This window comes from Xyrauchen texanus, chromosome 49, assembly GCF_025860055.1.
Source record: "Xyrauchen texanus isolate HMW12.3.18 chromosome 49, RBS_HiC_50CHRs, whole genome shotgun sequence".
NCBI lineage: Eukaryota > Metazoa > Chordata > Actinopteri > Cypriniformes > Catostomidae > Xyrauchen > Xyrauchen texanus.
This window is the reverse complement of record NC_068324.1, coordinates 23383316-23395700: the sequence shown is the minus strand read 5'-3', so window position 1 is coordinate 23395700 and position 12385 is coordinate 23383316. Positions and strand designations below refer to the sequence as shown.

General features: G+C 36.8%; 1 protein-coding gene across 1 annotated transcript in view; it reads right to left on the bottom strand.

The window, feature by feature from the left end:
* LOC127640054 (growth arrest-specific protein 2-like) overlaps positions 1 to 12385 on the bottom strand; it is a 160263-nt gene that overhangs the window by 24133 nt on the left and 123745 nt on the right. Inside the window, exons 4-7 of the mRNA XM_052122426.1 lie at positions 8993 to 9134; positions 7259 to 7322; positions 6911 to 7097; positions 6691 to 6798 (exon numbers count right to left, since the gene is read on the bottom strand). Of these exons, the coding sequence (XP_051978386.1) occupies positions 6691 to 6798; positions 6911 to 7097; positions 7259 to 7322; positions 8993 to 9134 (501 nt within the window). The remainder of the gene's footprint in view (positions 1 to 6690; positions 6799 to 6910; positions 7098 to 7258; positions 7323 to 8992; positions 9135 to 12385) is intronic.

Below are 12385 nucleotides of genomic sequence, written 5' to 3'. Positions count from 1 at the left end.
ACCTCAACCCCCACACACACACACAGTCCGACAATATAACAATGCTGCCCGAACATTTCTGTGCCACCACAGACTGATTGCTTGCCCCTGCCTGGCCACCCCTTTGAAAAACTCCTGGCTCTGTCCCTGATTACTTTTATGTTTCTTTATGTGATTTTTTGCAAAAAGGTCTGGTCACCATTCACTTGAATTGTATGGGCCTACAGAGCTGAAATATTCTTCTAAAAATATTCATTTCAGCAGAAGAAAGAAAGTCACACACATCTGGAATGACATGAGGGTGAGTGAATGATGAGAGAACTTTTATACTTTTAATGAGTGAGAACCCTCATTAAACACCATTTTTAATGAGCCCTGAATGATGGCAGTGATGTTACAGTGATAAAACACATCTGATTGCACAGATACACGATTAGGATCCTCAGATCTAAAGCATCTTTAGGTCTTTTGGTTGTGTGTTGCCAAGTGACAGGTTCCCATGGTAACCAGATCATCTCACTCATCACTATTTGACAGTGGTGTTATGGGATGCCCAAATGCTGTGGGTGTGTATTTTACAGAATAATGAATGAAATCACGATAAATTCAATAAAGAATCTGAAGCGCTGTTCAACAAAAAGTGAACTAACCTAGAGAGCATTTTTTCCAAGTAAAGAAAACTTGTAAAATGTCATATTTCCTAATTATAAAATATAATATAAACTAATAGGGCTATTTATTATAGAATGTAAATATTTATTAATTATAAATACTTTGAATACAGGACTATTCTGTATTTAATGGGACGGATGGCAATACCGAAGGCTACGTGATAATGATATACGAATCACTGACGAATGGCCCTTGCACATAGAAAGCAATGTGAATGATCACTGTTAGCACATTCACACCATTACAATAGGTGGTGCTAATCGACAAGCAATTTTACCCCAGTTCATTAGGTGCATCAAAGCACCTTTGAGCCGGTCTGCCCTTCGCCTATGACAGAGGAGAAGAAGCACCATTTGAAATGTTAGCAAAACAATCAAGACACGCAAACGAGTTCAAGTTCTCTAGCGAGCAGATTTAAAAAAGAAAACTGATTTCTAAACAAGCTGCAGCAGTGATGAAGAGTTTGTTGTTGATTTGCTCGACGAGAAAGAAAACAGTCGAGACACTTTCACAAACTGTTGAACGAGCTGACTGGCAGTATCATCATGTGTACATAGAACTCGGATGCAAACCAGAGATTAATTTAAGCTGTTGATCGATTGCTTTCTTCTCAAATTACAGTATTTCAACACAAATCAATATTATGGATTCTGAATGGGGTGGGTAAAGCGTAGGGCTACGCACTACAACCGTGCACTGCGTCTAATAACATTTTTGTGTGAGAGCTAATTCTAATCGCAATTTTCTTGCCAGTGGCCATGGGAGGGAGTGTTTGTGCTATCTGTGGGTGTATGTGCTCAAACTGTGGGTGTACTGTTTGTTAATGAAGTGGCACAAAGCACAATTTGCTGTTTTCCTGAGAAATTGGTCATTGAGGTGAGACATTTGAAAACCACATCTTAACTCAGCGCAAAGTTTAAACTCAGTCCTTGTATTTGCAGTTTATTGATTCCACCAACAGGTGTTAATAAAGTTAATGTCCAAACTCTTATAATATATCGTTCATATATAGTGGAACATCAAATTATATCCCTGACAATCAGCGTTTTATATGAGTCTTATATGAAATAAAAAACTATGAGATTTGTGTTGAACTATCTTGGGTCATGGTTTATTATTCAATTATTATTATGGTAAATGGTCTGCACTTATTTAGCGCTTTCTTTAAACGTAGAGGTTACCAAAGTGCTTAACACTGTGTCCCAATCACCCATTCACACACACACACTCATACACCAAGACGCTAGCCTGCCATTGGGAGCAACTTGATGTTAAAATTTACAATTGTATTTATGATCTTATCATATATTTATATTGGTATTTTTCCACCTGTTGTTGTAGAGCGATTTTTAAGTCACTGCAAAGGGGGCTAAGAAGTTGGAGAATAAATGTTTTGGGAATTGGTATGATTTTTTTGACCATTTAATAATTTTGATTATATTTAATTTTTTCGTTTGAAGTCTCATTTCAATTTAGAAATATGTTTGATTTTATTTTCTCGTGTTTCAAAAAATCAAAATGGACCAGTAGAAGTGAAGTGTGCGCTGATATAATCACTGTTAATACTAGACATGATTTGTGTCAGTAGATGAAAATTATTAATAATGCTTACACTCTACAATTTAATGGAGTGTAAATCCATATTCTGACAAGAATCACATAAAAGGAGCGTGTCACTGTCATAGAAATATGCCCGACAAAGGATGCAGTTAATGCTCAAAAGGACATCATTTTCAGTTCTTCTAATTCACAGCATAGTATGTCACTGGTGCTTGACATGACACTGTAAAAGGACATAGACGGTGGAATAACCGGAGAAGAACCACAGAATAAAATTTTACATTATCCAGGCAGATGCAAAGCTAGAGAACAAGCAAACCAAGCAATTGCTTGGGGCCCCCATAAAAGGGACCCACAAGCAGACTGTGACACTCAAGGTGAGGCAACACTGTTTACAAAACTCCCTGGTTAAGATACTCTCTGATGTAAAATTAAATATTGTCAATGTATAGGAACACACTGTGATAAATGTTGGAATTTGAATTAAATTACCCAAACCTATGGTAAAGGGGTAGGTAGTTTTCTTGGGGGTGGATGGTGTGTTGTGGAGGCAGGGGCCCCAAAGAGTGCTTTTGCTTAGGGCTCCAAAAACTTCACAAATGCCACTGGATCCAGGCCATTTGAGTGATGCATGGGCGATTTCACCAAACCCACTTGCACCTCATCTTAGCGTATGCTTGCACGAAAATACCAAAACTTCATGACCATGCCCACTAACTATTGCAAAAGAAACCCCTTCAGGGTGATTCAAGACCCCTCCATTTCATGTCGGGGTCCTGATCACCCTGTCGGGATTTACTGTGCGATTACAACCAGATGACTGTCCAATATCCCTTACTTAATTCACCTTAGGTGTGCTTTCTATTAGGGTTGGGCGATGTCCCCTAAATTGGCAGTTGACGATTTTGACAGTAAAACATCGCGATGGACGATGATATCGTCGGTGGGGTGGGGCGGGGCGGGGGAGATTATATAATTTCATATAATTTTCAAAAATTATATGAAAAATTATAATTTCGTTATTTTACTAACCCAACTAATGACTCGTCGGCGCTTTATCAGTATGTTGCACGACACGTGATGCATTTTTTTTTTTTTAGCTTTCACTTAAGAAGAGTTGTGCACTTTTTATTTTAATATATCTCTTTACATAAATACTATTTTCCACTTAAAAACTATAATTTCGTTATTTTACTCACTGATGAGCAAAAGGTCGAGGCAGAAATGACCATGTACCTGCAGGAAATGGCCATTGATGGGGAAGAGGACCCGCTGACTTGGTGGAAAACGAACGACAAAAGGTTTCCGTTCATGGCAAGATTAGCACGGAAATATCTGTGCATATGTGCTACCAGTACTCCATCAGAGTGGGTCTTCAGCACAGCGGGTAGTGTAGTTACTCCAATCCGCAGCTTATTAAAACCACATAAAGTGAATATGTTGGTATTTCTGGCCAGAAACATCGAAATTTAAACATGGTCTATGGTGAAAGATATTAGACTTCTTTACGCATTTTTCGCCATCCGTTGCGGAGCTATTCGATTTTGCAGATTATTTTTTAAACATTCATTTGTGTAGTTCATATGACCACTTTACAATATTTCAATAACATAATTTATTCTGTAGCCTGTGCTGAAGTTAATTGTGCTGCTAATTATAAGTGAAATGTTAATGCTGAGTTTCGGTCTGAGTGTTGTTCCCGTTTTCTTGTTCTTTATTTGTTGTTCTTCTATGTTTTAATAAATGTGTGTTATTCATATTCACCTTGTTTCTTTCATTTGATTTGATATTATGGATTTATGGCCACGGACATTTTTCTTTAAAAGTATTAACCAGTATTAATCAGTGTATACAAGAGCTGTGACAATGAGCAAGATTTTCAGAGACACTACAACTACTAATAATTAATTAATAAAGGCTATTTTCTTGTAGCCTACAACATAAAATATTTTAATCTAAATGTACAGTGTAAGACATGTAAAAAAAAGACAAGAAGCTAACAATGTCAAGATCAATATTTGTGTAGCCTGCCTGACAAAGTATTTTCACAGACTAACACGTCACGTCTCTGGCATATAATACAGTATTTAAAATAGCATATATGCATTAGTTATATTCTCAATTTAATTTACAGAGCAATCCCTGCAAAGTTTTTAGGATAACTATAGAAGAGACTAGGATTAGTGAGTCACACTAGCAAGACTCGCAAAAGGGGGCGTGGCATCACGATGGTGGGTCTACATTGTGATGTTGGTCAGCCATCACGATGGACGATGATATCGTCCATCGGCACAACCCTACTTTCTATACAGTTGAACAAGTGCACAGCACACAAGATGTGACCATTACAGCCATTACCATGACAATTGGTCATTTAACAGGTAAGAAGACACATATTATAAATTAACCACATAACATTTATTTTTTAAACTAAACAGCAACAGTACTTTATTTGACAAATATATGTATTTACACAAGTATATTGTGTTATCTTACTTGAACGCCGTGGTCAGCACGACTCAAAGAGTTATCTGTGTTTGATGATGTTGCAGGATATTACAAATGAATTATTTTTTTCAAGTGTAGTGAACTTCAACAAATTTCCCATGCCCAGTGAGTAGTGAGCAGTGAACACTGTGTAGGAATCCTGTGGTTTGGAATGCACCTATATAGTCTACAAAGTGCACTGCATGTCACATCAATAGTATTAATATTTGGCGAATTAAAAAAAGGTGATACAAAGGCAAAGATGCTGTGATATTTATTTGATCAGTGATATAAGAGAACTCATGTACGATTAAATCGATAAAAATTTAAAAAGGCAAAAACAAACAATATGGAATACATTATGAAGACAATCCAAGTAGGATCAGGGAGTTTTTTAAGCGGATGCAGGGCAGTGATTCAGCAATATCATTTAAATGTTAAGAGAACCTATATGAGATTTTTTTCCACTACATTTTTAAGGCATTTGATGCAAATTAATTACACATCCTCTCTGATTCATCGGGATTTCTTCCTCAGGTTCCTTAAGCATTTAATGTTGGTGGTCAAAACAGATTTCTGTGATTTACCACCACCTGTTACATTGGTTTTGGTAACTGCAGTGGCTCTAGATGCTCTAGATGTGATCCAAAATGCAGAATGCATAGAAATGAGCTTAGTGGGGATAAAGTCCAAGGTGGCGGATGAAGTCGAGACTTCAATCAAATCAATAATACATTATTTTATCCAATATATGTGTGTGCTATGCATTTTTGGGTTTATAGATCACATTGTTAGCTTAGCAACATGCTAACGTCAAACTCTTAATCTCTAAAATAGTGGATGAAGTCATGCCAATACAAAAAGGTTATAAATATACATCTCATTCATTCAACAGCAAAAAGAAAGAACAAATCTAAAACACTATTTTACTAATATTGTGTGTGCTATGTATTTCTATGCAGAATATCACATTGTTAGCTTAGCAACATGCTAATGTAAAACTATTGAAATAAATTGTGATTCGAGTCTCCTGTGTGCTTCATTTTAGGATTTTTGTGTGGCGTGTGGACTTGTCTTCTCTGTAGAGCATTCCAAATCAGTCACTTATGAAGTTCCTTATCCATTAGAATGCTGCCTTAAGGCCCAGGTATAGGCCTACTTGTATATGTGTTCCGGATCGGCTTGTGCCTGGTCGACCGTGTTGCTTTTGTGAGTATACTCCTCTGACCGAGAGCAAATACGAATGTGTTTGATGCATGCCCACTACAACTTCTTTGTGATACTCTTTTAGTAGATTCAATGGCATGTGCCGACAAACTACACAGATACTGACGATGACCACGTCCGCTAGTCGAGAAAATCTGGCCGGTGCGCAGTCAGGCAAAATTTATGACAAAATTTACATCCTCAAATTTAGCGATCCGCAATGCTGACGTATGGAGTATACTTTGGCTTACTGAAGGCAATTGCCTATGTAGGCAGTAGACAACAAATTAGCTAATTCATTTTTGGAACAGAGGTTCTGTGTTAAAATAGGTATAAAATATATGATAAGAATCATTTTAAAGGGGTCATGTCATGAGAAATCGAATTTTCCTTGATCTTTTGACAAATCCGAGTTTAATGTACTATAAAAACATACAGTGTGTTCCAGAATTCAAAACTTCCTCTCTAGCCCAAAAAAAGAATTTATTGTCATTTATGTAAATCGCTCGCTCGTTTTCATTCTTTTATTCTTGGTAAAAAAAAAAAAGTTCCACGAGTGTTGGCGGGGGGTGTATGCACTTCAAACATGTTAGCCAATCATAACACATTGGGCATGTATATTGAAGTCTTAAAGGGGACAGCACAGAAAACCAAGCGTTTAAGGCAGAGGGCCAGATAACTTTTTTTTAAAACTTTGCTAATATTATATGCGAAGAGTAATATATAATAATGCATGACACGACCCCTTTAATACATGTCCATCAACTGAATATTTAAAACACTCACCCTGATGAAAAGCATTTTTTCACCGACACGGTAGCGGCCCTGTGATTGCCTCTCTATGCAGAACTTATTTGGACACTTACAGGGTGGATCTTCAGAAATGTGCTTCACCTGAAACACACAGGCACATATATTCATGGTTTAGGGGAGAAGAAAACATCCATCACTGTTACATGAGTTAAAGCTGTGGGGACATCTGAGAAGGGAACAGAATGTTACTCACTGCATCATCCAGTAGTTTGCCTGTGCTTTTCTTGCTGGAGTTAGTCTTGTTGAGTGGAGAGACGGGTGGGAAGACCGATGGAGAGTTGGAAGTAAGAGGTACTGGTGAGGTCGGAGGTTCAGGTATCTTCTGCTCTTGTTCAATCTCTTTCTCCAGTTTTATGAGTCCAGGTGGCTCAACCTTATACCTGACATGATAATAACATTCACATTAATACACCCTCAGTTATCCTATTTAGCATTATCTTTTTTAAATATAGACTGATATATCAGCAAGGCTAATAATACTATGGCCATTTTGAGATTATGTTCCCACTTGCCCAGTTAAAGGAATTTTCATCAACTTTACCTGGATGCTATTCTTCCCAGTTCCAGCAAACAGAGGCAAACCTCTCGTGGCTGCTTGTGTAAAACTGAAAGATAATTATGCAAAAACGAGAGAAATAAAATAGCCCAACAGACAAATTCAATGCAAATGGTTAAAATGTCTGATTATGATGTCAGGAGAATGAAAAAAAGATTAAAAAAAAAACTGTGTGAATACAGCAGAATGACACTGAATGATCATGAAATAGTAGCTCACTTCAGTGTTATGGATATGACCATAGAGCACACATGAACACTGGACACTTGAATGTGTGGATGTGCATTAATGTGTGTATCCAGAGAGTGCTTCCAGCATTAAGTGATTCAACAGCACACATGCCTTTTGTATGAAACAGTGCCAAGTACATCCTACATTTCCCATCATTCCGTGTGAGGGCTTGAGTGATGGTGACACAACACAACATGCAAAAAAATCTGTCACAACCTCACAACATCCCACCTGAACATAACCATTCCTCCATGTTTTCATGTAGCTATTACAGAGAGGGAACAGGAGGTAAAAATAAATAAATATCACAATTCTTCTTCTTTTTTTATCTCTCTCTTGTTTGAAGGTGAAGTCTATACTATACAAAATAATAATGTACTATCCTTTGATTGACACTGAATTTATACAGTGGCCCTAAAAAGTACTTAATGTACATTAAAATGCAGATTAATTGATATACATAAGATAATGAAACATCAACAACAACAAAAAATAGCACAAACATTTTCAAGAAAAACATTTCACCAAAAGGAGTTTGTTAGGTTTGTAATAATGAATGTTTAAAGAATAGTTTCTCTTTCTGCTGCAGAAGAACATCTGAATCACTTCATGATGTAGTGTGATGTCTTGTGTGTGTTGTAGTTGTACTGAATTGTGCTGTATATTTGATTTTGGTCAGAAACAGATATAAACTCCAGCCAGAGAACCTGTCCAAACATTTTTTTTCATTTGCATATTCAGAAGTATCCTTGTAAACCCATAACATTTGAAATGCAAACTAGTGTAACATGAGATTGAACTAAATCTGCTCTACAGCAATGGAAACACCAAAAAACTGGGTCACCCTAAAAATAGTATAGTATAGTGTTGTTTGTGTGTGTATATACTGTATAAAATATATATGTACAGTAAACAATATTGTGCAAGGGATAAAATCAAGCAAATATGCTACAGCTCTTCTCAGAACTTAAATTTTCTGTTTTTCAATAACTTTAAAGATAGGTGTTGTTGTGATTTTTAGTGGATGCATGAAGTAAATTCCCCTCAATTGCACACATTGTGTCCTAGAAGAGTAACCACCGGTATCATTCATTCAATTCAGCCGATCTGCTCTGCTGTTAGATCATATCTGTCTTTATTCTTTGTTTTTGTAGTGTATTATTCTCTCCAGCTGTCCCTGACATGAGTTGGAAGTGAATCATAAAAACAGTTTCAGTTTTGTGCCTGAAGCCCTAACTGTCTGTGTAGATTTCTGATGCCTGAATCATACAGAGAGAGCGTGAGAGAGATTCGATTTTGTTTTCCTTGGAAAGAGTGCTTTTGCTATTTTTCTTTCAAATAAATATCCATTGGTTTAATATTTTGATACAGTATAAATTTAAACTTTACATTTTAAGTGTGGTATATATATATTTTTTGAGGCACTGTGGCATTTCACCTATAATTCTTAGTGGCTCTTTCAGAGTTACATTTGTATAAAAGACTCACCCAACCCATCTGACTCAAACAGACAGGTGTCGCCCACACCCACCTCCCGACACCATGACAGGAAGTTGGCTGTATTGTCCCTGGCGAAGAAGGAACCGGATGGAGCACTGGCTCGACTGGATATCCTGCGACTTGGAATCAACTGAAAGAGAGAATTGCCTGTCATGAATTCAACAACTGATAATTTCCATTAAAATATCTTACTGGCAGGAGAAATGTCAGTGAAGAAAAAGGTGACCAACATCTACGCCCTGGTACAGAACCTAGTGACCCTTGCTGTCTACCGTCTACATAGGTAGCCCTCGAATGCAGCATCATAATTTAATTGAAACCCCATAATTGAGAGACTAAATCAAAATGCTCTACATAGGCAGCACCTCCACATGTGATGCGCAAAGAAACACAACTCACAATTGATTCCAATAAAGTTTGAGTCACCATTTTACCTAACAACACAATACTCAAATGAGCATAAAATACTCAGACAATTATTGGTTAAATTTTTCCAATATGTAAAAATAAAATGTAATTTATTATAAAATACATTTTGAATCAACATTTCTTTTAACTTGCCCAGTCTTGGATAAATACCATATTTGTGTTTTTTACAGTAAATTCACCTCACAAACCTTTGCCACTGATGGACAGGTTACCGCTACTGGAAAACAGTTCTATAGTGAACTTGTTTATATATATATATATATATATATTTACGGTGAACCTCTAACATATATCTGCCACTAATGGCAAACAGATCTTTGCTGAACTTTTTTCTGGTCCTGCCTGATGTCCGACTCACACTGCTACATGCCGCTGAGTGTTGATGACTAACTGCTGCATGTGCCGGCCAGACTTCACTTCAGTCTACTAAGACGGACTTCACAGAGGATGAACTGATGCAAACTCAAAGACATGGGATTCTTCATGAGCTACTGCATGGGCACAGGATGGAGCTCACCAAACTGACATGCCATAAGCTTCCAGCAGGATTGCAATGCTCCTCACTAAATGATACCTATATCATCTTGGTCAAAGGAGGGACAACACTCTCTTAAAAAATGAACTACATAGAAAGTGAATTAACCGCTAACAAAAGCCTTCGTCGCCAAAATCAAAGGGCAATGTATTAACATGTATTTCCTCAGTTAATTCGGGATGACTTCAAGGACTTTAACACAAAACTTACAGGTCAACAAAATCATTTTGTTTAACCACTGACCCACAACACTTAATTAGTTTACAAATTTTAACCACTAATAGTTCTAAACATAAATAACTAATATTGGCATAATATTCATTCATTTTCTGCAATAGTGTAATTTCTTGTACAGTTGCTTTGAAACAATGTCTGTTGTGAAAAGCGCTCTTCAAATAAATATGACTTGAAATTTTGACTTGACTTGAACATATGGTAATTATATCTACCACTACTGGCAAACAGATCTTCGCTGAACCTTTGGTAAATATCTGCATTTACTGGCAAAGAGTTATATGGTGAATCTCTGGCAAATATCTTCCAATACTGGCAAAAATGTCATGTAGAAAAAGGAAATCCAAGGCACTCTTCTTAGGAAAATAAAGAAGCCTTTATTGGACTGGCTAATCATGATAGAAAAAATAATTAAAACATGTGGGGGAAAAGATACAACCCACGCGTAGCGGCACAAACAGCCTTCTTCAGGGTATATTTTCCAAACAAACAATTTCCTCTTTTATAGATGCTAATTGGAAACACCTGGATGACAAATAGCCTGCACATACAGAGAAGGTCCACTGGGAGGTGGTTACAAAAAAAAAAAAAAAATCACAGAAAAGGGCTGAAATCTATTTCTTCATTTAAACCAGGATATACTGTGGCTTGTAATTCATATATGTAAAAAGTTTCTCTCTGTAGAAGTAATTTTAATCGGTCACCACCCCGAATACTCTTTTTAATCGTTTCTAAACCCTCAACCATTAGACCTTCTGGGTTACTATTGTGCACGTTTTGGAAGTGTTTTGCCATAGGGTAATCTAAATTGGCTTTTCTAATGGCATTCTTATGCTCAGATACTCTGTCTTTAAGACGTCTCTTGGTCCGGCCTACATAAAAGCATCCACATATGCATGATAACCTATATACCACAAAAGTGGTATTGCAATTAATGAATGTCTTTATGTCATACTTTTTATCTGTCTTGAAATTAAAAAATTCTTTACACTCTTCCACATTTGTAAACTCCTTTTAAATGTATGTTAAGCCAGGTGGTCCGTTTTTCGGCAGGAAGATGACTAGATACTAGCCTATCTCGTAGAGTTGGAGCCCTCTTAAAACTTATTTTTGGAGATGCAGAAAATACTTCTCTAAGAACAGGATCACTCTTAATAAGATTCCAATTTGAATATATAATTCTTTTTATGGAATTGGCCAAGGAGCTATATTCTGTCACAAAATAGGCCTGATTTTGTAAAGCGGATGGTTTTTTCTTCTTCTGGAATAACTCTAGTCTAGAGATAGCCTGGGCTTTCTTATAAGCATTTTGTATAATCTCTGTATGATAGCCCCTTTCTAAAAATCGGTTGGACAGAATTTTAGCTTGCACTTCATATTCATTATCTGTGTCACAAATCCGTCTAAGACGTTGAAACTGGCCAAAAGGTATATTATTCTTTAGCCAATTTGGATGGAAACTATCTGCTTTTAACATGGTGTTCCTATCTGTTGTTTTGCGATATACAGTAGTGTGGAGTTTCCCATCTTTACCAATAGAAATAGTTAGATCTAAGAAGTTAATAGTCATTTTGGAATGTTCCATACACAATTTTATATTCCTATCATTATTATTCAAGTACTCATAAAATTGTAACAATTCGTGTGTGTGTGTCAAAAATGTATTTGCCAACACTTTGGAAAATCTCTGCCCCTACTAGCAAAAATTTCAGTTGTGATTTTCTTTTATTAAACATAAGTCTTTACTGGCAAACAATTATTTGCTGAGCCTTTGGAAAATATCTGCCACCACTGGCAATCAGAACTTTGCTGAACCTCTGGTAAATATCTGCCACCACTGGCAAAAAATCCTTTGCTGAACCTGTGGCAAATATATGCCACTATGGTGAACCTGTGGCAAACATCTGCCACTACTGGCAAACAGTTCTATGGTGAACCTTTGGCAAATATCTGCCACTACTGGAAAACAGTTCAATGGTGAATATTTGGCAAATATCATCCACAACTGGCAAACAGTTTTACAGTGAACCTTTGGCAAATATCTGCCACTACAGGCAAACAGTTCTTTGCTGAACTTTTGGTAAATATCTGCCAATACTGGCAAACAGTTTTACGGTGAACCTTTGGTAAATATCAGCCACTACCGACAAAAATTCTTTGCTGAGCCTTTGAAAAATATCTGC